Raw genomic sequence first — 27,518 nt, 5'->3', positions numbered from 1 at the left:
AATAAAGTTGCTACCTGCTAAAGTTATCTACATGAAAATTTTAAAAACCTATTCGCACACTGATATTTTTAAAGAAACTAAAATGAAATTTTAATTTTTTTTATTTTTATGCCTATGAATATTCTGTCTTCATTATGTCTATGCACCATGAGCGCTTCTGGGGTCCTCAGAGGCCTGAAGAGGGTGTTGGATCCCCTTGGACTGGAGTTACAGGTGACTGTGAGCCACCATGTGGGTGCCAGTACTCTTAACTGCTGATGCATTTCTCCATCCAGAGAAACAACATCTTAAAAGACAAATATAAAGGATTGGAACAAGATACAGCACAGAGGTGTACAGAAGATGGAAACCTTACTCAATATAAAAGAAATGCAGCGCATGAACAGTGAACCTTCAATGCCTAACACAACTATTAAGCCAACAATGAAAAGCGATACCGAAGTGTGGGAGAAGTCAAGGTATAAAAAGATCTGCTCTATTAAGACAGGTGGTTAGAAAAGCAAGGAGGGGTCCAGTGAAGATCTAACTGCACCATGGCATGCCCGTGCATACAGACATGTACAGAACTGGGCTCACATGCACATGAGGAAGTTTGAATTTGTTACTGCCTTTGTCTCAGCACTTTCTGTTTGTTTTACTTTGAAGAAATGAAACATTACAGATAAGTGGCTCAGTTGCTCATAGTATTGCTTTTGCCTTCCCACCTCCTTAGAGAGCCAACTTTGTAAATTTGAATATGTGGTGGTTAGAATGAGAATGGCATCCATAGGCTCATCTATTTGAATATTTTGTTGCCAGTTGGTGGATCTGTTTGGGACGGATTAGGAGGCATGGCCTTGTTTGGAACTAAGTCAATGGGTGCAGGCTTTAAGGTTTCAAAAGATTCACACAATTTCCAGTGCTGTCTATCCCTATCTGCCTCACGATGATAAATCAAGATATTAGCTCTCAACTCTTTGTTCCTTCTGCCATCCAGAACTGTAATCCTCTGAAATGTTAAGACAAATGAAATGCTTTCTGTTGCCTTGGTCATAGTATTTTAGCACAGTAATAGTAAAGTCATCAAGACAGAGCTTCATCTTCTTTAGTAGCACACTGTGGAAGGGACTAAATGGAGAACCTTGATCTATGTGTGTCAGCTTGGAGGGAAACAATACACCACATTGCTGAGTGACACTATTCCTGGGTGGCATAAGCAAACATGTACTTGCCCCAGATAGGAAACCAGCAACTGACCAAGGTCCAGTTTGGTGAACGAATGGCTTTTGCTGGGATTGCTTACAGCTGTTTGGGCGAGGGGTTACTTATAGGAGCAGAAATGAGTTGGGGAAGTGCGTAGTGGCTTAAATAACATCAGGCAATGATGCCATCAGAGGATGCCTTCACCATCCTCCAGCTCTCAACACTTCAACAGATGAGTCATATTCAAACAACAAAAGTGTTTGAATATGGGGCACTTCCTGTTTACTTCCAATAAGATTTTGGTGTGGAGACTTCCCCAGAAAAGAATTTCAACAGGGAGCATTCGGGGCTGTTAGTCAGAGCCACATCATTTTGTAAAGTTCCTCCATTTCAGAAAGAGATAACAGTGGCAATTCCCAAGTCTAAAGTAACTTGTTTTTCTATATTCTTGTTCTGTCCATCCAATCAAACCCCAGCAAACTGATCATGAGAGATGTTTACCCCTCGCCTGACATCCCTTGAGTTACTACTCACATCCCTAGCCACCTGTAACAATAGTCACCACATCCCCCAAAGGGAAGGTGTTCTGTCCTTCGCCCTCTTCCCCTTTTCTGCGTGATGACCCAGCCTGTAAGCAACAGCAGACTCTCTGCTTTCTTAGACTAGATCTGTCCCCTGCTCAGGCCCTTCACAAATGAAGCCTGTGCTGTCCTAGAGTTGCTTATTTCCATGTCTGTCTTTCCTTTCGATCTTACAAAGCCAGCAGGAAGAACAGAGAAATCCTGTGACAAACACCTATATCCTGGGACCACATGACACAGCCTCTCCAGGACAAGATAAGTGTGTAAAGTCACCTGTTGTCTCAGGGGCTGAAGATGTACATCAGGGCAGCACCACCCGTCAGTGTCATCTATTTCAGGTTCTCATTGTTAGTTTATTGTGCCTACAGAGGAGCACAGTGATTTATTAACTGACTTTCGTCTCTACAGTGTCTGAAACAAATCATCTATCCATCCTAATTGCTAAAAGTAGATTCCTTTGCGTTGTCTAACATACAGATTAACAGTCTTGCCAACACTGAAGTTCAGCATCTTCATTTCCAGCCCTCTTTCATTGTTTCTCTTGCTTTGCTGCAGAGCCTCTGACTAGTAAAGCATGCTCATAGATAACATTGTCTTGTTCATTACCCAAAGGGAAAGCACTCAGTGTTTCCTATCTAAGCATACTGCTTATTGCAAATTTCACAGACTCTCAGGACCCCTTAAATGCACCATTCTGGACTCCTGGAGACCTCATGGGTCTTGTTCAAGATGTGATCACTAGAAATAACAGCCACTGGGTTTGTTCAGAATTCCCAAACCCATGCCTTGAAATGAGAACCACACTGGATCACTAGAGAGTAAAAGGTAGCAGGAAATGAATTCCAGATTGATAGGGAAGTCCGAACAACGTGGGTTCTGGGGGAAGGTGAGGCTATAAGACTGGCCAGCCCTCTCCTCACATTGCCAGCTCTGCTGCACTCACCTTGGGGTCCCTTGTTCCCAGCAGATTGTGACAGAATAGATGGACTATCTATGGGGGGTTGTGGGGCCCTTGGGGCCTCAAGAGAAACAGAGAGAACTCCCCAGCCAGCATCCTGCTACTAGGGGCACTCAGTCTTCTGCTTCTATACTAAGCACCCTTGGATCTGGAGCTGTTCATGGAGGGACCCTTTCAGTCTCTGTTCCCACTTTTAGTTTTTCACACCAAGGTTCACAGTCCCTGCCCTAAGCCAAAGAATCAATGACACAGAAAATGTCCTAGGGATGGGGGTCTTGGTGTTGACTGGTTAGAACCAAATGGAGACTTAAAATCCCTACACTGGCCACATAACAGAAGCCATGCAAACTACTTGTAATAAATAACTTCTGCATTTGAAGATAATAAAGGCAATAGCTCAGTCTTTTGGTGTCTTGAAGTACCTTTGAAAAAATAAAACTTTTTTTTTTTTTTTTTTGGTCTGGGAGAGGTAGCAGCCCTCATCTGGGCTCCCAGAACAGGTAGTCACCCATGGTGTGCTATCATCCTACAGACCCTGGTCCCCATCCTGCCATTGGCCTCTTGGTTCCATGCCCACCTGCCTCAGAATCAGCTCACATTTTTCCCTTACATGTAAGAGCAACAGAGGGGCTGGTTTCATACTATGCTTCTTAGGAAGGAAAGGTGAGCCCAAATGAGTACAGGCTAAGTTTGGGTCTTAAACACAAGAACACATAACTTACCATTGTGGCAGTAAATGGGATGTTGTCAATCAAAGACGATGCCAAGGCTGAGACCCACACTATTAGTACAATGGCAGCTGCCAAGCGCTGATCTTCCGGGACCATCTAAAAGGAGGAGATAATAGCCGTGCTATGCATTAACCATTGCATGCTAAATCACACACATGGGAAGAGTTAAAAGATTTTCAGTCCTTCCTCTGACACATGGTAAGACCAAGGTAAGCATAGACATGCAAACCAGGGTCACATCTATACCAGGAACAGTGACCACAAGTGATGGAGGGGGGAGCCATTCATAGCCAAATAGCAAGTAGGCAGAGGAGTGAGCATTTCTTACCCACATCACATCTGGGGGCCACACACACTGATCCTCCTGCTTGATAGCCCAGCAGAGTCCTAAGATAGGAATCTCTGCAGCATTCACTTACTGGGCACTGCCCCTCCTTAGACATATTCTAACTAAAGGCCAAGGCAAATCAGCAAGCATCTATAATTATATATTCTTTGATAAAAGTATCCCTTCATCTCTAGGCTATCCAGGATAAAGTAGGCTCCCTTTAGTGGCTTGGACATAATTGACATAATTAATGTAACATTCTTACCAGACATTTTTTTTTCTTTTTTTCTTTTAACAAAAATCAAAGATTAGTAGCTAAAACACATTCTATTAGAACACTCAGTGTACCTTTATCAGCAAGGCAGTCTGTTCTCCAACATATTCTACCAGGTGAAGTTGTGCCAAGGCCTAGAAGAAAGATGTGTTTAAAAATGAGAATATATGAAGATTTCTTTTGTCTTTCAAATCAGAGGGGAATGTAAGCTAGGCCCAAACGATCATTTCTCATTAAAGATTAGACTCCTTAACACAGTCTATAAATTAATCTGCTATCATATACACTCATGAAGATGCCCAGAGGGAAAATGTACAATAGCAGGGGCAGGAATTTCTCATTGATTTGTGTCAACCTCTATGTTAGATTTAAATCTGGACAGGAGGCAATCCTTTTATCTAAGGTCTATATGGAAGATACCATTTGATTGCTCACAAAGGAATGTCAATCCATAAAAAAAGCTCTTTTTAAGTGAGATGCAGTTCCAATGCGTTTTAAAAATTCAGTTTTTTTTTTTTAATACAGTTCTTACAACCCTTAAAGCAAAAGAAAAAAAAGGACATCTGATGAGGCACATGGCCATTTTCACAGCATGAGGAATGTGTCTTCATGAGAATCTGTTTCCAGCGGAATGTAGAAGAGTAGAATAAGATGACGGACGCTCAAGAGATTGTGGTAGGACCACAGCTTGGTCTCAGGCAAAGGACACAGCACTGGGGTAGGAGAGCAACCCAGCTGCCCATTGCCTCTTCAGTGTGTGACATTTCCACTGGAGTTGCACTGAAAGAGGATTAATATTGAAATGTCAACTTGAATGTGTGTGAATGTAAGTTACAGAATCCTGGTCCATATGTGCAGTTTCCAGTTGGACTTCATTTGAAGATGGTAGAGCTGGAACTTTGAACACAACTCTCAATCAGTGTACTTTTGAAGATTAACTAGATCAGGATAATCTACCCATAGCAGTTCCTGCCCAGTTCCTGTGCTACCAATGTCTGGAGCCTGTCAACTTCACCATCAACTTGATGGGATTTAGAATCACCTCAGAGACACGACTCTAGGAATGTCTGTGAGGGTATTCCAAACAGGTATAACTTGGGGGAAAAAATCCACCCAGTATTCCATGGGCTGGGGACTCAGACTGGATGGAAAGTGGATAAGAGTAAGCATTGAGTAGCAGCATTTGTCTCCCGCTTTCCCCCCCTCCCCAACCGTGGACACAATGTGACCATCTCTTTCATGCTTCTGTCTAAAGTCATTTCTGTCACTTTCTCAATGATAATATCTTCAAATTGTGAGGCAAAACAAACTCTCCCTCCCTGAAGTTGCCAAGTATTTTGTTACAGAAATGAGAAAAATAATACAGAAGCTGGGTACGGGGGTGGGGCTGTTGTGGTATTATTACATTTATTCTTTCTGTAACAATAAATGGCAAAAGCAAAAGGGGAGACTTGATTTGGGCCTAGAATTTGAGGGTCTAGCCCATCATGGCAGGGAGAGGACAGCAATAAGAGCATAGAGAAGTTGGTCACACTGTATCCACTCTCAGGAAGCAGAAAGAGATGAATGCCAATGTTCTACTCTGTTTCACCCTTAATCTAGGACCTCAGTGCATGGAATGGTACCACCCACATTTAGCGTGACTCTTTCCTCTCCAGTTATACTGTTCTGAAAACAATGTCATGACCATAATGTTCCTAAATTCAGTCAAGTTGACAATGAACCTGACTGTGTGGTACTAAGGCATTTGCAATTGGCCTGTGGAAGAATTTGGAAGACTTTATAGCTGAGACCACAGAAGCCCCAGAATGCTATAAGCATGAATAGGTCATTCTAGTGTAAGTGTGAAAGACCAGGATGCTGAAGGCAATGGGCATTGGAGACTGTGTCCATGAGGTTCTGGAGGGATCAAAACTCTACAAGGAAATGGGCTAGAGGTCATTCACGTTACGTTATGGTAAAAAAAATTTGACTCTTTTCAGCCTCTATCCTGAAAACTTCAGTGAAGCTAAATTCAAAGGTAACATATCAGTTGTTGGAGAAATTTCAAGAGAGAAGCATATCCAGACCTTGATATTGTTAACACTTAATACTTTTGGTCAGATCTACAGTGCGAGAACAGAAATGCATGAAAAATGTCCAGTTTGATGAGGAAAGGAGTCTAGGTGAGTTTATAGTTCAGACAATATGGGTGCAGAAAAAGTGGCCACAATTGTGAAGAAGATGAGTAAGTAGTATTAAAGAGAAACCTTTCCCATCACACAGGAACAGTAGGGATGGCTCCAACTTGTAAATTTGGAAATGCATTTGAAGGGAGACAGCCTGGCTTTAAAATGCCACTAAATTGGTTCCTTTTTCTAAAACAACCATCTAGGGAATTACTTTCCTGAGTTTAAACATCAAGGGACAGAGAGGCTACTACAACAGTGTCAGGTTGCCAAAGTATACCTTAAGCCAGCCACAAAAATTGACAGTGTGACCCACATAGTGCTTGTTTGACAAGAATGCAAAACTCAAGAGTTACAGAGTTGTGGAGGCTTCTACCAAGGTGCAGAAACTATGCTGAGGCCAGGCATTGTGTCTCAGGGTAAGATTCCTGCAAGAAAGCCTTGAAGAGCCTCTAGTGAAGCTACGAAAGCAAAGTCTAAATTACAATGGAGACCAAGATACTCGAGTTACCAGAACGATGGATGTCAACCAAGAAAAGCTGCCTGAAGAAAGAGGAGAGAGAAGAGTTGTGTCCTACAGGAGGGAGACCTACAGAGGCAGAGTTACCTGAGATGGTTGGAGCCCAAAAGATCCCATCACAAGGCCCAAAGGCCAGACATGGAACTGCAGGATGTGATTCTCTCCTCCCTTTTGAAATGGGGATGTTTACTCCCTGTCTTTGAATATTGGAAGTCTATAGCTTGTTACTTTATTGTTGTTCTTGGTTGGTTTTGATTTTATAAGAGCTCATAGTTGAGACCCGGTCTGCATCTCCCTAGGGATTCTGCACTTAGACTTTTAAACAGTGTCAGAGCTGTTAAGACACCGTGGATTCTCAGAGATGGACTCAATAGATTGTATACTATGAGAGCAGTGTGAAAATAGGAGACAAGGGTGGAATATTAAAACGAAGTTTTGTATTTGGGTGTCAGGTTGACCAGGGGTAGGCTTACCATAGCTAGTCTTCATTGTCAGCATGGCTGGATTGGGATGTGGAAGTCAAACCTCTGGGTAAGCTTGTGAAGGTGTTCTCACAGAGATTTAACTAGGGAGGGAAGACCAACCCTGAATATGAGAGCTACCCTCCTGTTGACTAGGTTCCTCGCTGAATAAAAAGGAGGAAGTGACCTGAGCACCAGCACCCATTTCTCTCCGCTTCTCTGCTGTGTACCATGTGACCAGCCTTACACTTCTGTCCTCACAGCTACAACTACCTGTTTCCACAGCTGCCCGGCCAGGACAGATGTTCCTTTTAAACCGTGAGCCAAATAGATGATTCCCTCTGTAGACTGGGGTTCTGAAGGATTCTGTCACTATGAGAAAAGCAGCTAATGCAGAGCCAGGCCATTCCTTGCTATGGGGTGTCAGGCTGTGTCCTCAGCCTCTGCACAGTGGGTGAGAGCAACGCTTCTAATATTGCCATGTGAAACCAAAAATGTCTCAGAACATGGGCTGAGTCTCATAGAAGAGTAAAATAAACTCCTTTACTAGCCAGTAGTCTAACATAACCCAAGTTCAATTAAACAATAGTGAACATTTAAAAACTTAGATGTAGCTAAACCTTTTGTCCAATTTAAGTTAAAATTTCCTGCCAGATGATATATAAAGATGATCATACATGTATATTCATCCACAGTATGCTGTGCACACCTTATGTGTCTATGTAGATGCCTAATATCATAAATATCTCAAAACCTATGTGTGCAATATGAAAAGATAAAATAACACCTTCAACAGACTTGAGCATTCCACCAAATAACTCATTTCAAAATATCTGACCTCGTAATTGAAGAAAAATCAAATTACAAGGAAAATACAAATGTTGTGTATTATGATATAAAGTGGTAAATTAAATATGCCGTGATTCCATCTATCATGGATAAAGTTGACAAATATATTTGGCACTTGAAAAATAAAAGTTAGTTTGTACTTGAAGAGTATGCATATCATTCATCTCCATCAATGACACACAGTAGAGAAAGGGAGTGCTATAAATCACAGCACCACAGGGACACAGCAACTGTGGCCAGAGATAAGCGAACACAATAGCTCCTTGCTGCCACCTTCAGAACGGTGGACTGCAGAGCACAGGCTCTTCTGCATCCAAACAAAATGGCTCTGGATACAGCACTGTTTAGCACAGACTGAATTAGTAAGCAGTTTGTCTGTGTGCAAACACTACCCATCACAAAGTAGGAGCTGCAATACTTGAGTGGAAAAGACATCAAACTGCCTGGCAGCCTGAGGCAGAGCAGCCACTGATGTCAGGAAGTGTGAGCAGCAGTGAAACTGGAGACTGGAACAAGTCATCCTGAGAGAGATTAATGCATCCTCTCCTGAATCCCAAGATTAAGATCAGTAATGAGATTACAGTTCAGGACCATCAGGGACAAAAGAAGGCAAGCGATGTGGATAAAAGTGGAAATACCAAAATCGGAATAACCTAACATTTTACAAATGAGAATTCATAGATAGAAGATACAAAAGAATTTTGTTTAAAGAAACCAAGGGTTGAAGAGTATTAAAATGTCAATTAAAATTGGTCCTTTATGAGCTAAAGATGAAGGCTGTCTCTAAATCACATGATAGCACTGAAAATATTGAGTTGTGTAACTGTGGGAGAACAAACTAAAATTTTAAATAGCAATCAAATCAAATAAATCAAAAATGAAATTAAAAATAAAAACATAGGGCCAATAAAATGATATATTTAAGCCAAGTGCCTCTGCAACATCATTACATATAAACAGAGTGTTCTCAGCCAGGTGCATTGTAACCCTCCGAGCACTGGAAAGGCTAAGGCACAAAGATGACCTGAAGAGCCTTAACTAGTCTGATGACCATAACTAGTCTGATGTCAGCCTTGGTTCCATTGACCAATCTCATCTATAAAATAATAAAATAGGTAAGGCAATAAAACAAAACGGTAAGGTAAAATCAAATAAAACAAAAGCCTTACTTAAATGTTGAAAGTTGTCACATTGGATCAAAATCCAAATACATAAAATTTGCTAAAGATACCAAAACTAAACAAGCAGAAGAAGAATATGTACCAAGACTATTTTAACAAATGAAAGCTTCATGCTTCTTTATATTACTTATAAAAAGCAAGCGATTCTAAATTATACATAACTAATAGCACAGACTCAAAGGTAAATGAAGCATAAACAAAAGAATGAGAAGTCCAAGTAGGCTATTCCACAGCCATTTTACAAAACTGACTGAGTAATGTAAGGCAAGAAGCACAATGTAAATAAAAGTAATTTGAATAAATAACAACATAAAGGCTGTCAAAATAGCTCAGTGGCTGGTAAAGGCACTGAACACCAATGCTGACAACCTGAATTTGATCCCAAGAACCCACGTGATGAAATTCCCCAAGTTGTCCTCTGACCTCCACATGCTCAGTGTGTCACCGAATATAAATGTAACTTTTTAAGAATGCAAACATGATTAACATGTATAGGAAATCCTGAAGGATGTTGCCAAGATGAGCTGAGAAGAAATTTACACTCTTAAACATAAATACCAAAAAACATAAAGCATAACAATGGAAAGGCAAGCATCAAGAAGTTAAAAAAGAACAACTTAGGCCTTTAAAAAGTAAGGAATAATAACGATTATGAGTAGAAAATATTAAAGTAGCAAATTCTTAGTTGGTAGTTTTGTTAAGACTTACTACAGGGAAAGTAGTAACAGAAATGGAGTGGTGGAAAAAAAAAACAGACTGTGGCATCAGCAAGAAAAGGGGTATCACCAAAGACAAATAAGAAATGGGTAGGAGTAAATAACTAAACACCCTTCCAAAAAGTTATATGAAAACCTACTTATTACTGTTGAAGTTCCCTTAAACACACACACACACACACACACACACACACACACACACACACACACACACAAAATTGTAGTTACTACATAATAGGACAACAATGTCCCCCTACTAGACGCCACAGGCTAACAACTAAAAAGCCCAGTGACTGGAATGATTCTCTTCTTTCAGAATTGTCAGCCAGTAAGATCCTAAATATCCTCAAATACTGCAGGTTGTTGCCAATGTGCTTGGTAACCTTGCAGAACTTGATTGTAAGACCTTAGTGCTGAAGTGTATGAAGACACCACATTCTTGCATCACTGAACATGGAGCTATTGCCCTGATTATCATCTGGACACCTCTCCCATACTAGCCAGCTTCCATAGTGCTGGAAGGTGCTTCAATCCTATTGAAGGAGAAAAGTAATCATCAGTCTTAACCCAGCTGTGAACCCTGCAAGCTCCACTGATGACTAGCCTTCAAAACATGCTCACTGGTGCAAGAATGGCACAAACATCTTGGGAGTAGGCATCACTTTCTGATTGCATTTAAGTCGCACTCCACAAGAGGAAACCAATATCAGGCACAATGATTGAGCTAAGGACCTGTGGCTAGACAGGTCATAAGACCTAGGGGAGAACCTACCACTATTTTTCTGCTAAATAAACATATTAAACTTACTCCTAATGACATATTGCTTTACCCATAGTTTAAAGCTTCTCAACCTTCTTCAAAGAAGCATCTATTTGCAGTAGATATCGCTCAACACCAAGACCTAAAACTGGCAGAGATTAAGAGCCTGCAGAATGCTCAGTCCTAATGTAACATCTACAACGCACCCCTTCTTCCCGAGGCTCAGGAATAGTTGTGAAAGAAGAGGTGTAAAGGTTGTAAAACTCCAGACTATAAGTGAATACAGGGAAACAGTGTCCTCTGAACACAAGGCAGTTGTACATATAAAATGAGAGCTGTTACTGAAGCATGCACAAGGCCTTTGCAGGACCAAAACAGACTAAATCCTGGGGAGAAATCCTGAGTGAATGAAGCCCTGAGAGAATGTATATTGTTGACATGGACATGGGCACATCAGGGACATCAAGGCCTAAGCCCCATGGGAGTGTCAGACTCTGTCCCATGTGAGACTCAGAATGATGACAAATCCTTCCTCAGATCCAAGCGCAAATGTCAATAGTGTGTGCAGAAAATGTTTACCATAGCTTTCTCCCCAAGAGGTTTACAAGCTGAAGAGTACTCCCCCACAGAGACTATTCTTACCAAGATTAGCTAAGCTTGCTCCTTGGTTCAGCTGTAAGCCTTGGCCTGCCTTGCCTCCCTGTTCAACTCTACAACAAACACACTCAGCTTCTGGGGGTCCGTGGTTTCTCTATCATAGAGCCCAATCAACCCAAACCCAGGTTCTCTATGTATCTGTGGGTTTATCTTTTCTTCTTTCCTCACTGGCCCAGTCAGGTCCAATCCTGGAGCCAGACAAGGACTCATCATCTCAGCATGGAGAGCAGAAGTGGACATGAAGTCCCACCTCTACCCGAGGAGCTACTGTCAATTGGTAGCCTCTGGGAGAGAGCCAGTGTTCTGTAAGAGAGTTACCACCAGTAAATTGACCATACTGTAGGTAAAGGCCACACGTCCATCAACACCAGAGCAGTACAAATAGGATTCGATGAAGGAAAAAAGTGAAAGAGAACACAGTTGCCTAGGTAAACAAGTGGGGAGTAAATCTGAGGAGTTGAGGGAGAGGGTAAATATGGCCAAAATTGATAGTACTAAATTCTCAAAGAACTAATTCTCTAAGATATGCAAAGTGAACATATTAGAAACAAAATCTGATAAGGTATAAAAATACAAAAGCAAAAGAAAACTCATTCTTTTTATTTTCATTCAAATAATTACCTGATTCATTACTATTGGTTGAAAAATAATTTTTGTTTTCCAAATGAACTGCTTTGTCACTCAAGAAGTGGAACCCAGTTGGAGTTGAGCAGGGTCTGGGGTCATGCCCTGGGGATTGTATCTGTCTCCCCGGCCCTTCCTGGACCTCTGCTTCTAGCTACGGGGAACTACTTGGCTCTGCACGCCCCTTGAGCACGGGGTCTGTCCAGAAACAACAAAGCCAACCAACATGAAGTGAAACCTCCTATCAAAGCAGCTGTTTCTCTCTTCGGGCTGTTCTCCCAGGTCTTCTGTGGCAGCGGCAGGAAGGTGATCATCACAGCCGTGCGCCGTCTTCCTACGTTTATGCTTCGGTTCTGATAAGGCGCCTACTGGGTGAGTTTACGACCACGTGATCTGCAAGTGGAGACTTCTGCTTTTACCTTTCTGTCTGTCTGCCCTTCATTTCTGTGCGTTGCTGCAAGACAGCAACTACACTATCCAGAGAACACGGTGTGGTGTGGTGGAGAGAGAGACCGCGCCCTTGTGAATTTCCCAGCCTCGTTGTGCGTGTACAGCACTACATGTCAGAGAAACGTGTGGTTGTGAGATGCCTTGTATTCCCAGCCTTGGGGCAAAGTTACTGTCATTATCAACAGGAAATGTGTCATTGCCTCTAGGATTTTCAAATTTCCCTGTCGTCGTTGTTAGGGTTTGCGGTTTGCTGAAAGTTTTCATCGTGACTTTGAATGCTCTCAAATGCTATTTACCATCTATTGAAATGATCATATGAACTTTCCTCTATAATGTTAGTACAAAGAAAGGATTGCTTGATTTTAGGATGTTAGATCAACACGGTTACTGAAATGAAACTGCCTCGGTTGTGTTGCCCGTGTCTTACACTGTGGCATCCAGTTAATATCATGTTAAAAAATGTTTAGATCCGTGTTCATGAGGCCTGTTACTCTGGCTTTCTTTCTTCCATAATGCCTGTGCCCCAAGAGTTACAAAATGAGCTGTTTCCTCTTGAAATGGATTCATGGGATTAGAATTAGTTCTTACTTCAGTCTGAAAAAATTCTACAGAGAAGTCAGCTGTGTCTGAACTTTTCCGGATGGAAACATTTACATTATTAATTCAGTTTCTCTGATTGATATAATAGTATTCAGAATTTCTATTGCAACTTAAGTCAGTTAGGGTGTTCTATTTCAAGACAGTATTTCATTTCATGTAAATTGATGAATTGATTGTTATAAATTTATTAATATATTCTCGTTGTTACTTTAAAGTCTGTAGTGTCTGGATTATAACTATTTTCTTGTTGATATTGGCAGTATGTGTCCTCTGATTTCTTTGCAAAGGATTAGCTTTCTATCCAATGTTTTACATATACTTCTTCCTGTTTTGTTGATGCTAATCTTCTCTTTGTTAGTTTTTTTCTTTCTATTTCATTGTCTTTGTTCTTTTCTCAGATTCTTCTTCAAGTAGAACATCAGATGATTTCAGAGTTTTTTTGTTTCATGTATTTCATCTATAATTTCCCCTTTCAACTAGTTTTTGCTGTGTCAAAAAAATTGAGATGGTTCAAATTCACATGTTTTCTCCAGTTCTGGGGTCTGTCTCTCATGTGCATAGTACAGTGGTCAGCCAGAAGCTTCAGTGTCTCAAGCTTCAGTCCAACTCTCCAAGCTAGTTGGCTGGCACACATCTACCATTCCTAAGCTGGCCAGCCAGCTGTGTGGAAGGTCCTGTTCAACTGGTTTGAGATAGTTCCTGGATAGGAACTGACTGAGACTTGTGCTATTGATGCACAGAATTGATTGAGTCCTCCGGCTCTCTCTTCTGAAATCCTCTGCCCATCCATCCCACAGGAGCCATTGTCTGGCTCCTCCAGACAGAGTGATAACAGTCAATATCACCATGACACTCCATGACAGAGGCCAGCCCTGGGGGATCACGGAGATGAAAAATAAAGGAGAACCATCCATGAGAGGGCAACTTCAGGTTTCCACTCCCCTCCAACACCCACTTCCTTTTGTTCATTGTTCAAAGTCCACGCTGATAGTTATGATAAACGGCGCTGGTGGCAGCACTGGTTCTTGGTGGAAAATTCAGGGGCCACGGCCACAACTACCAGAGTTACAAAGAGCTTTATTAGAAAGAAGGGGATAGGAGAGAGGAGAGCCAGGCCTGGAGAGAAAGAAAGATGGTAGGAGCAGAGCAGAGAGCAGGGAGTAGACAGGGAACAGAAAGAGAGCAAAGAGAGGGTGGGGGTCTGCGTCTGGCTTTTTAAGGCAGGTACGTAGTCGTCAGGCCCATTGATGATATAAGACACAAGACCTTGAGCTGTGCATGTACAGTATCCTAACACATGCTCTGTTGACATTTCTGTTTTGTCCAGATTTCAGTTATAATCAGAGGGAAGAATGGATGATAATGGGTTTATAGCTGTAAAGGAGAATTGGAGTTGGACACTCTTGTTTCTTGTGAAATACAGGTAACATAATAAAAACCCAGATCTACACCTAAAAGTAGAAAGAATACGCTTCTCCTGTGCCAGTCTTCTCCTCTTCACTGATTAATACACATTTAATTAAGAGTGGGTGGGAACAGAGGCAGGGTCTCACACTACCTGAAACCCTTTACAAAGTTAGCGAGATCAGGATGAGTCACACAGCAACTCTAGAGGAAGAGAAGGGGACAGCCAGCCTGATCGCTCTCAGAGGCTGTGCTGAGGCAAATGCACACCAATGCTGACATTCAAGAAGTCAAGCAGAAAGCAGTGTGCCTTTGTGGTTCATTTTCTATTTTTTTCCTTTGCTAATTTTTTTTTCTTCTCACAGTTCTTGCCTAATTTTAAAATCTGACCTAAGAAAAATAATCCAAATTTTAATCACTCAAACATGAAATATTCTTACATATTTAACAGCTGATGCATTTATTTATTTTTATCAACATTCTGAATACATTATAATTACAATCGTTTTAAATAAACTTGAATTATACTGCTATTTTGGGGGTAATGTCACAGCAAGCTTATAAAAAGAGAAAACTGATAAAGAGCTCACTGTAAGTCATCTTTGCCACAAAATTTTAAAATACAACTGTCCGTGTATTAATTTTCCCCAGAATTATGCATGTGTCTTCTCATGGAGATGACTGGTGATCTTTCTGGCAAGACAGCACTTCTGTAGGGACTGAGGTCCAAGAGAGAATAACAACCAAGCATCTCCCTGCTCCTGTGTCTGCAAGAAAGCCAGGAAGCCACTCTCTGGGTCTAAAGTGAGCCTCTTGTGACCCTCCTTGACACCAGAATATATATGTATATTAGAGCATCACTGTCATGGAGAACACACAGGAAGCTGCTGGAAGATAATGGAACAAAGGTGAAGACACTAGCAAGAAGCCACAGAGCTCTTTCCATGGGGTGATGTGGGAGGGCCTACCTGATGATGGGCATAGAGCAGATGCTTGAGGTCAAGCTAGCCACAAGCATGCTTGGCAAGTTCCTCCCATCTAGAGGTGACAGTACATATGCACACTCACCCAGCAAGAAGCCACTGTGTGGAGTGGGAGTGGTGTCAATCCAAGTGAGCAGGAGCTGCAGCTCGTTTGTGTGCAGCTACAGAGGTCCTAGCAGAGACTCAAGCTTTGCTCCAAATACAGCTAGAACAATGTGCTACTGTCAGAGGTACAACATGCTACTATTCTTGCCCCCCACCAAAAAAAAAATGCCAGAAAGATGGATGGTGCTCATGGCAGTAAAGAGGTCCTTCTGCTGCTCAGATGTCTTCCCCAAAAAAGTGAGGGCTAGCTTTCTGACATCATAGACAAAAGGCTAAACTCAGGACTCTCCAGCCACAAGGCTGCCATGAAGCCAATTACTCTGCTTACTCACCAGCAAGCCTGAAATAGCTGGTGACGCTAGTGTTGTCTTGGGATTTCCAGATAAAGATGCATTTAAATATGTTTCTGTACATTTTAAAGGTTTTTTTTAACATTTATTAGTTAATGTATGTGTGCATGCGTGAGCCACTGTGCTGAAATGGAGGTCAGACGTCAATCAACAGGAGCCCATTCTCGCCTTTTGCCACGGATCCCAAGGATAAAACTCAGGTCCTCCCGAGTGGCTTTCCCCACTGAGCCTGCTCTCTGGCCCTGTTCCTGAACATTTTTAAGCTAATGACTAAGAGAATACACATAGTATTTATAATCTCAAGAGACTAGAAAGATAGATGCAAAGAAATTTTACCGATATCCTCCTTAGATCAGTGTACGAGAAGATAAAATGTCCAAGTGAAAATCAAATGAAACAGAGGAAAAGAGAAATAATGAATGGATAACTTCAGGGAACTTCCAGTCCAGACCAAAGTCTAAAACCCCTTTTTCCTACATCACTACTATATGCAACATCAACTCTGAGAAGTAGCAATAGGCAACTCAAGAACTCTGATGCTGGTTTGGGATTCCAGGATAGATGAGGAATACAGCTGAAAGATGTCTGCTGTGTCTCCAAACTAGCATTTCCCAACCAGTTATGACAAGAGAAGGAATCCCATGACAAGATACACCTGGAGTCTCTGTCCTCTTTGACACAAGGCCTGAGGGTGGGAATTATAGAATATAGACAGACAGATGATAGATAGATAGATGATTGATAGATAGATAGATAGATAGATAGATAGATAGATAGAGATAGAGATAGATAGATAGATAGAGATAGAAGAGATAGATAGATATAGACAGACAGACACACACACACACCTAGAACTCTAGATTTTTTTGTCAGTGTGTAACTGAGACAACCATGGAAAGAACCAGAGATTACACACCAGAGTCCATTCAACACAAACCACTTAAAGTAGATCTCTAAAAATGGGAGTAGTGGAGGAAGAGCCTTGCAGACCTGTGAGACTACTTCTTCTGAAAGGGTAACAGAATTGGAATAGCGCTGAAAGAGTGGTTTAGGAATAAACGTTGAAATTCACCAACTTTGACAAAAAACACAAACGTTTAAGGAGCCAAGTGAACTGTAGGAAAATGGCAACAAAACAATCCAAAGAAGTTCACCAAGCCACATCCTAAACGAGTCAAATCCGGACTCAAGACCCTCCTAAACAGAGCCAGAGATGCTTATGTATTACCTATGGGGAGATGCAAATTCACGTGACAGTAAATTTCTCATTGGGAACTGTGAGGACCAAAGAAAAGGGCACAGTGTTTCTCAAGGGCTGGAAGTAATGCAGCTGCTCCTTTAGGAATGGAGAGGAAGGGAAGACACTCTCCCACAAGGCAAGCTAAAAGACCTTATGAGTAGACCTGCCCTCGCTGGCTAATAGAAGGTCTGCTGTGTTGAAATCTCAGGTACTGCTTGGCCGTTTGTGGCTCCAAAGCCTTATAATCATCACACAGACGAGAGTGGACAAAGCAGTATCCCTGCTCCCTCCCAGAGGTAAGGAGAATTGTCTGAAATATCACAGCGGCCCTGGTCACCGACACCTCAGCATGTCAGTAAGATTTGGGGTCTATGACAATGAAGGTCTGGCTCACCCCAGAAATGAGTAGAAGTTATGCAGCTGAGGTGGTGGCTGAGATAAGGCACTAGGGAAGAAAGTCTATTGGCAATTCAGACTCAAGAGTCACCTGCATAAGCCGAACCAGCTCCCGAGGCTGGACAGTCTTGGTGCCTCTCCCCTTTACTCTCCATTGCAGTACACACTTTGAACATCTCCCCCACAGTCCATGTGTTGGAAACCAAATCCAGATGTTGACTGAACTCAGAGGTGAGTCTTTGAAATATTTAGGACAAGATGAAGTCATGAGAGTAGGGCCCTCCTGATGACATCAGCATCATGAAAAACAGGGGAGACTTCATCTAGCACATGGGCTCTGTCTTGCCACATGATGCCTTCCGCCATGTCACAATGTACCAAAAGTCCCTCACAGTCAGGGCCACATTCTGGGGCTCACAGCCTTCAGAACTGTGTGCTAAATAAATTTCTATTCTTTACAAGTTATTTTGCTATATCAGCAGAAGATGGAGTAGGACAATAAGGACATCAAACATTTTCAATTCTGGGTGTAACTGAATAGGCATCACTATATCATATAGTATTGGACAGGATTTATATGACAAGTAACTTTCTCAAAAAAAAAAAAAAAAAGGAAGACCTAAATTTCAACAAGCACACATGGAGACCTGGTCTGGGGTGTCTTATATGTGCCCCTCAGTCCTGCCCCCAGCTTAGTTTTGTTCCCCAGCTTCTGCCCTGCCCCCAAACCCGCTCTTGACCTAGGTCAGTCAAGTTGGCTTGTCTTCCTGGAGCCAGAGGAGTATGGGGGATGTGGGCAGGACCAAACAAGTGAGAGCAGGGGGTAAGCACAGCCCCTATGAGGCAGGCTGCTGTTTGTTCAGGCAGCCTTCTCTGTGGCACGAGGCCAGGTAGCCCCACAAGTACAGCTCCCAATCAAGCCTGTGAAGCTACAGTCTCTGTGGCTATGACTTCTGAGTTCTTCTCTGGACAACTCAATGTACCCAGTCCCCCACCCCAAACTCTGACTTTGGGCATATAGTTTTTTTTCCCCTGCTGAAACCCTGTCTAGCAAGAGAAGTCAAAAGGAGTTATCCAGAGGGATGACTGGAGATGAGCTCAGTGGTAAAACATTTGCCAAGTGTGCACAAGGCCCTGGGTTCTAGGTTCAATCCCCATCACCACACACATACACTACACCATACACACACACACACACACACACACACACACACACACACACACATACACACACAGATACACACACACACATACACACATACACACACACATACACACACCATGCACACACATACACACACACTGTGTACATGCACAAACATACACACACCATGCACACACATCACCATGCACATACACGTACACATATACACCATACACACACACACAAACACACATACATACACCATGCACACACACACACACACACACACACACCATGCACACACCATACACACACACACACACACACACACACACACACACACACTTTGCAGAGCTCTTCCCGATTAGGAAAAATAGAAAATCATCTAAATAACAAGGGAAAGGAGAAAATTGGCTATGGTGCACCCAAGCAACCAACACTGTAAACACTTTTAGGTTGATGTACAGTCATATGGAGAAGTAATCACAGGAACGATATTGAAGGATATGTATTACTTGGGAATAATTTCATTACAAAATCATGTGCATATATGATTCTAATTTGGTTTTAAATTACCATATATGCACAAAATAGGAAATCTACCCATCAAAATGTTAAATTGGCTACCATTGGTATTTAATTATGGATTTTTTGGTTTGCTTATCTGAATTTTCTAATTTGTTAAAATTCTGAAAATCAACTTTTCCTGAGTGTTGTACCAATGAAGGAAAGCCTTTTTTTGTGATCACAAATGCTCCACCACCACCACCACCACAGGGGTTGGAACTGACCTGGGCTCAGAACCAATACAGCCACTCTGGGTAAACAGGCCTGGAGTCAAGTGGCAGATGACATCCTACTCAGGATGCCATCTGAATCCCAGACTGCAGACCTCAAGGACCAGCAGAACGCAGCTGCTGAGCTCTGCTCTCCTGCAATGTAAGGGAGGCCTAGCCCGCCTGGGATGCTGGGCGGCCAGTAGGTTCTACCCAGTGAGCCAGCTCCCAAAGCAGAGCAGGTTCTGCACAGTGCACACCCAGAGCCAATGCCCTGGCAAGGTCCCGGGGTCATTCTTCAACTGTTAGACCTCCGAGGTTCAGTCTTAAAATGAAACGATTCCACTAAACATTCCCTGTTGCTTCCCCTCCGGCAGAAATCCTTCAGTCAGGGAGATGGGTGGGGTTTCTCCTGCATCCTGAGCCACGGTTAGCGAGGACTGCACAGCAGGAGAAGCCCCCTAACCTCTTCCTAGAGTAACGTATTGGCAAATTCTGAAGTCAGGAAAGAAAAAGTATTTTCTCTATGTTTTAGCAAAAAGCAGGTTCTGAAGAAAATTAAAGCACAGAAAATGCTTCCTTTTCTGTGACTTAGATGATTTCATAACTGTAAAAGTTAAAGTGATTTACTCAACATATCATGCTTGGAGAATCTCATTAAATGGAACTTATTCAGACCATAATTATCGCTTGAATAATTGCATTTTTGAGTGCTTTTCTTTTTCCCACAATTTAAATACAAATGAATGTATTTTAAGAAATTTGGGGGCTAGATTCTCACTCCACACTGTCTTAGGAAAAACCTCTAAGAAAAAAAAGCCCAACAAAGTCCAGGTATTCGAAGCTAGAAGTGACGAAGTAAGAGGGTGGTCAGACTTCTCCCAGTCATCTTCTGAGCCCTCAATATAGGTGCACCTGAAACTACCCCCATTGCTGGTGCATCCAAGTTTCCTCCATTGATAAACACCTGGAACTACCCCCATCCCTCCCCCCCCCCCCCCCATCTCTGGGGCACCCAGGTTTCCTCCATTGATAAACACCTGAAACTAACCCCATCCCTGGGACATCCAAGTTTCCTCCATTGATAAACACCTGGAACTACCCCCATCCCTGGGGCACCCAGGTCCCCTCCATTGATAAACACCTGAAACTACCCCCATCTCTGGGGCACCCAGGTTTCCTCCATTGATAAACACCTGAAACTAACCCCATCCCTGGGACATCCAAGTTTCCTCCATTGATAAACACCTGGAACTACCCCCACTCCTGGGGCATCCAAGTTTCCTCCATTGATAAACACCTGGAACTACCCCCACTCCTGGGGCACCCAGGTTTCCTCCATTGATAAATACCTGGAACTACCCCCATCCCTGGGGCACCCAGGTTTCCTCCATTGATAAACACCTGGAACTATCCCCATCCCTGGGGCACCCAGGTTTCCTCCATTGATAAATACCTGGAACTACACCCATCCCTGGGGCACCCAGGTTTCCTCCATTGATAAATACCTGGAACTACCTCCATCCCTGGGCACCCAGGTTTCCTCCATTGATAAACAACTGGAACTACCTCCATCCCTGGGGCACCCAGGTTTCCTCCATTGATTAGAACCTGAGTCTCTAGCTCTCCTGAGGCATTAATGCTCCTACATATGAGTACTTAATTTAAATAAATAACTGTATAGACATCACCACCACTTCCCAGCCAACTTACTAAATTGTGCTCCTTCTCTTTGCTTCTTCTAAAAGATGGTGTGTGTGTGTGTGTGTGTGTGTGTGTGTGTGTGTGTGTGTGTGTGTAGCCATCTGCAGAGACTCACAGATGTAATGCTTTTTACAGTTGGGAGCACTCAGAGATCACCCTAGCAGAGGGGCCATTGAGGCAGGGCTGCCTTCGGTGGCTTCTAAGCAAGAAGAAGTCAATAAAGAAAAACAGAGAGCATCTCTACACCAGTTGACACACCCAGGGAAAGCCCATGTCGGCGGCTGCTCTCCTACCCTCCCTCTTCCTACACTGTGCGGCCTGACTGCTAAACTGAGACACAATGAACTGATATTGTAACTGCAAGGCAAACTTCTCCATAGATCCTCACTGTTTATAAACACCATGCTTCTCACTACTGGTAAGGGACCACACAGCTACCACCCTTCATGCAAACCCTGTGAAAGCACTGAAGTCATGTAGGAGTCTGTCACTTCTTTCTCCTTTTGTGCATTAGCTGCCCTCTTTTATTTCTCGAATGGTGACCCCAAGTTCCATGTACTTCCCCAACAGGCCCCATTGTCCTGGCTACAAAGGGAGCCTGGTTTAGAGAGCTCCGCTGGGAGACTGAAGCTGTATGCTTTGTAAGAGGAACTTTCCATTACGGAGAAAAGAATCTAAGAATCAACCAAAAAAAAAAAAAAAAAAAACAAAACACAGAGATTGCCCCCAAGACTTTGGCCCTCCTGTCCTCTCACCACCATCCCCGCTTCCAGGAACCAAAAAGGGTGGACGGACAGAAGCCCTAGAACCCATGGGATGGCTCCAGCAAGCACGGCATGGAAGTCGGGGTCACGACTCTAACTCTGGAAAATGTGTTCTCATCTCGCCACTCTGTTCTGCTCTTGTTATTCAGAATTAATCTTTAATGTTAGCAGAGTGCTTCTTACATATAAGAACGTATCTTCTCATTCAAGAAGGAGTCTATATGAATATTTCATGTGATAGCCCTTGTAAAACTTTTCTTTTCCTCATTAAAACAACATGGGACACAGAAATTTTTCCATATGCTAGAATTTGGTCTCAACCTTTAACAAGAATAGTCTTTAAAATGATGAGTGTGGTTTGGTAGCCGTTAGCAAGAGAAACATTAAAATTTAACATGACACATTCAAACATGTTAGAACTCTCACCTTTTCCTCTAATTGAACGTCAGTGTGACTCCAAGTCAAGGCTCAGCTTCTAAGTCCCATGAGGCATGAAGTCTTGAAAAAAGATACGCCTGTTGGGACAACACCAAATGCTAGGGATCCTACTGGAAACGGGGTAGAAATTGAATTGGCTGGGTAGTTTGGAATATAAAGACCCCGAAGCAAAGTTCCTTTCTTGGATAAACCCAAAAATGTCCTTCAGCCTCTTAGCAGTCAACAAGGCCAAAAGTGTTTGGGGCTCTGATCTCTTACCTGCTTCCTAAATGGTTTTAGGGTTGTTTACCTCTTCAAATGGAGAAATGTTAGAGTAGGGGAAACTGCCAATCAAGAGAAAAGACCCAGCACTCCAGTTGGGCCAAGTCGCCCCCTTGGCTAAGGGACCACCCCAAAGAAGGTGGCTCACCTTAAGCCATGCTAAAGAGCTAAGCAGAATAATTAATTCTTTAAGGAGATAGTGTACTTTTTCTTCCCACAATTACTACCTCTACTGCAGGAGCTTGAAGGGCCACAGGGCAGCAGAGCCTCCAGGATGCAGCCTTGTAGCTTTTAAATCTGACCAATTTTCTTCTGAAAATTTTGACCATTTTTTCTCTTCTATCTCCTTTCTAAGTGTTTTTATTTAGTGTGTGTGTGTGTGTATGTGCGTGTGTGTGCGTGCGTGTGCGTGTGCGTGTGCGTGTGCGTGTGCGTGTGCGTGTGCGTGTGTGTGTGTGTGTGTGTGTATGATGGTGTGTGTAGGGTACATGTACAATTGTGTGGCGGTCAGAGGACAGACATCGCCCACCCCTTTTTGACACCTCTTACTGGCCGGAAATGCAAAAGCAAGCCAGAGCTGCTCTTCTCTGCCCCCTAGTGCCAGGGTTGTAAGTGTATGTTACCATATCTGGCTTCTTGCTTTTAATGGGCTCTGAGGATTGGACTGAGGTTCTCATGCTTACAAAACAAGTGCTTTACCAACTGTGCTAGTGGCCCAGCCTGTGGTTTTTGTTTTCACTCTGGTCATTCTGACTGGAGTGAGATAGAATGTTAATGTAGTGTTTGGTTTAGATTTTCAGAATGGCTAGTATAGCAAAATTTTTCATGTATTTTTTTGTCATGTGCCTATTCATTTTGTTTTTTCATTTATTGATTGGCATATTTGTTTGAGAATGGAGCTTAAATTTTTGAGTGCTCTATAGATTTTTAGACCTTAATTATAGAAAGAAAGAAAAGGCATGGAGTTGGGTGGGTGGGAAAGTGGGAAGGATCAGTGAGAGTTTGGGGGGCCATGATCAGAATATATTGTATGAGAATTTTTTTTCAAAAATAATAGCTAAGAGAACAGAAACACTCCTTTACAGTTCCGAGGTATATTCCATAAGAAAACATGAAGAGCCAGGCGGTGGTGGCACACGCCCTTAATCCCAGCACTCAGGGAAGCAGAGGCAGGTGGATCTCTGTGAGTTCTAGGTCAGCCTGCTCTACAGAGTGAGTTTCAGGACAGCCAGGGCTATATAGAGAAACCCTGTCTCAAAAAAAAAAAAAAAAAAAAAGTAAAGAAAGAAACCATGGAGGATAATTTAAGTGTGTGAAAGACAAAAAGACCCTGCTATCCTGAGAAGAGGATGCCCACAAACTGGAATCCTTCAGAAGCAGCAGGTCCAGCAGCATTGGCGGGACAGTGAAGACAGTCATACAGAGCCACCTGAAATAGTCACCAAGTGAAATGTCAAGCTTATCAGGTGGGGAGAAGAGCTCCTTCAACCATGAAGCAGAGGAAGACTGAAAGCCCACACTTTAGAATACGCTAAGCACACTTGAACTTGAAGTCAGACACCAAAAATGGAAATGGTAAGTAATGGGCAAGAAAAACAGTGATGGACCTCAGGGGTGACTTACAGCATAAAATTTCTTAGAAATAAAAAAAAAAACAAATCTATGAGATGACCAAGGGAAAACAGAAATAAATGAAAACATAATTTTGGTTACTGAAGAAAGGTTTTAAAACAACTGAGAAAATGAAATTGTTAAAATAAATTAAAGAGCCCTACACACAGTAGAAATGGGAGCCACTGTCTGAAGGAGCCTTATGGAAGGAAATGGAATAGAGGAATGAAGCCATTACTGAGCTAGAATATTGGACACATGTTCAAGTAAAACTATTGAGATTTCAAAGAAGTAAATAAAACCACGACCTTCTGCAAAAACAGAACAACACTGATATTCAACTTTGCAAAATTAACAACATAAAACAGGACAGCAGTGAAGCGGCCAATAGCCAGCCAGAAACTGAGACTATCAGCACAGCAGCCCTCAGGGAAATGAATGTAAATATCTGACCATTTCTCTTCCACGAGGCTCTTTCTCACCATAGAGCCAGTGGAACCTGAAACAATTCACCCTCAGTTCTAGTAATGGAATTAGAGACCCAGATTAACACAAATCCAATCATTTATGGCATTATCAAAACCCCACTTTCTCCAATAGATAGGTCATCTGAACAAAAAAAAAAAAAAAAAAAAAAAAGAAAACTGAGGATTAAACAATACCTAACATCAAACTGACCTAACTGTAGAAGGCACAAGGTCTCTGCTTTCAGAGATAAGCACTAGGAAAAACAGGAATGTTAAACATGTGGGATGTCTCCTCAATGGAAGATACGTATACCTGTTTTCCACCTGGAAAGCTGGGAATGGATGTAGTTAATAGCCTGGTGACCTGTGCTATCTGTAGGGCCAGGCCACATTGGAATCCCTCTGACTATTATGTTTATTCTAGACTCTTCCTCGATAGACCTTTATCTTGAGCATTGCTTCTCAGTCACTAAAATCCACCCACATGGAAGCTGTCACTTGTACTTTATAACAAGCCTAAGGAACCTCTGTGCAGTCTGTAGAGCCAGGCCACTCCTGATTCACAGACATTTTGTTCATCTCATTCTCTGTAGACCCTTATCTTGAGCATTATTTCTGAGTCAACAGAACCCATCTTAATGGAAGAGGCCATATGCACTTTGTAAAGAGTTTTTAATGAAAACATGTCTTAAGCTTTGTTGTACACACAGAGTTGAGCTAAGATAAGCTTAATTATCATCAAGAAACTTTTTCCCAAAATTGTGCTGGGCTTAAATATGCCTAAAATAAACTGCCCCCTGTCAGACTCTAGAAGTTTGAACCAACAACACTGGCTACTGTATCATGTTGAACCAGCTTTCCTTACTGCCTCATGAAGATCATTACTTGGCCAGCCCTAGTATTTGCAAAGATTCCCTACACTTAACAGATATCTACAGAATACTCCACCAAAATATCAAAGGAAATACATTCTACTCAATAGCACATGGAAACTTCTCTAAAGTAGATCACATGCTGGGACACACACACACACACACACACACACACACACACACACACACACCTTAAAAACACAGCAAATTTGAAATAATTCCATGTATTCTATCTGATGTTTATGTAGTAAAACTTAAAACTAACTGCAAACAAATCTTTACTAAATGCAAAAGCTCATGGAAACCAAACAAGTCCTTACTGAATGATTAATGGGTGTAAAAATGAAATAAAAATATTCCTGGAACTAAATAAAAATTGAAGTACAACTCAAGAAAACCTTTGGGACACATTAAAAAATGGTTCTAAGAGGGAAGTTTATAGCTCTAAGTTCCAATATTTAAACAATCATAAAGATCACAAATAAAAGACTTAATGATGCAACTCAAAAACTTGGAAAAACAAGAACAAACCAAGGAAAACAATACCAAAAAGATCAATGAATCTAAGAGCTGATTCTTTGAAAATATGATAGTTCCTTGGCCCAATTAACCAAAAGAAAAATGAGATGAACCAATTTAACAGAATCAGAAATGAACAGGGGAACATTGCAACAGACACAAAAGAAATATAGGAAATTATAAAAGGATACTTTCAAAATCTGAACTCCTGTTGGGCAGTGGTGGAGCATGCCTTTAATTCCAGCACTCGGGAGGCAGAGGCAGACAGATCTCTAAGTTGGAGGCCAGTCTGGTCTACTAAACAAGTTCCAGGACAACCAGGGCTACACAGAGAAACCCTGTCTCAAAAAACAAAACACAAAACAAAAATCTGAACTCCATTCTGTTAGAAAAAATCTAAATGAAATGGACAAATTCTTGATTCATCCAAACTACCAAAGTTAAACCAAGGAGAGACCAACAACCTAAGCAAACCCATAACAAAGGCAGAGACAGAACCAGCAACAAGAGGCCTTCCAGCTAGGAATCCAGACTTCAGAGCAGAATATCTACCAGACTTTCAAGAAATAACAACAACCAATATTTCTTAAACTATTCAAAAATAAAAATACAATGGTTGCTCCCAAACTCATTCTATGAAGCCAGTATTAAGTGTTACTCTAATACACAAACCAGGTAAAGACACCACTCCAATGACCATAGATAAAAATCCTTAATAAAGTACTAGCAACTGAATACAAGCACATATTAAGTAGATCATCCACCATGATCTTGGCTTTATACTAGAAAAAAGCAGGGATGGTTCAACATACATAAGTCAATAAGTCATATAAACAGACTGAAAAACAGAAAAAAAAATCACATAATAATCTCAATAAATACAGAAAAAGCCTCTGACAAAATCCAACATGCCTTTGTGATAAAACTCCTAGAGAGAGTAAGGCTGGAAAGAGCATATATAACAATGTATGAAAGGCTATACAGGACAAACTCACAACCAACATTATACTAAATGAAGAAAAACCAAAGTCATTCCATTAAATCAGGAATGAGACAGGATGTTCACTATCTCCCCTCTGTTCACTATAGTGCTGGAAGTACTAGCTGGAGCACTAAGGCAAGAGGCTGAAATGAAAGAGATACAAATAAGGAAAGAATTCCACACTAGGGATATTTGCAGATGATATGATATTATACATAAGATATCTCAAAAATTCCACCAGAAAACATCTAGAAATTATCAATAATTTAAGAAAATGGCAGGATACAGAATCAACATAAAAAATTCATAGCTTTTATATATGCTAAAAAACACTAAGAAAGACACCTATAGATATGAGATAGATCATCGAATCTATTCTGAGAAAAAAGATAAAGAAATAATAGGATAAATAGGTAGATCATTGAATCTACACTGAAGAAAAAGGGGAAGATATAAAAATGA

General features: G+C 41.8%; 1 protein-coding gene across 1 annotated transcript in view; it reads right to left on the bottom strand.

The window, feature by feature from the left end:
* Positions 1-27,518, bottom strand: part of Oca2 (OCA2 melanosomal transmembrane protein) — a 279,134-nt gene that overhangs the window by 90,734 nt on the left and 160,882 nt on the right. Inside the window, exons 20-21 of the mRNA XM_028894677.2 lie at positions 4,129-4,188; positions 3,444-3,548 (exon numbers count right to left, since the gene is read on the bottom strand). Of these exons, the coding sequence (XP_028750510.1) occupies positions 3,444-3,548; positions 4,129-4,188 (165 nt within the window). The remainder of the gene's footprint in view (positions 1-3,443; positions 3,549-4,128; positions 4,189-27,518) is intronic.

The sequence above is a fragment of the Peromyscus leucopus genome, chromosome 1, assembly GCF_004664715.2.
Source record: "Peromyscus leucopus breed LL Stock chromosome 1, UCI_PerLeu_2.1, whole genome shotgun sequence".
Taxonomy (NCBI): Eukaryota; Metazoa; Chordata; class Mammalia; order Rodentia; family Cricetidae; genus Peromyscus; species Peromyscus leucopus.
The sequence above is the reverse complement of the archived record's forward strand: the minus strand, read 5'-3'. Positions and strand labels throughout refer to the sequence as shown.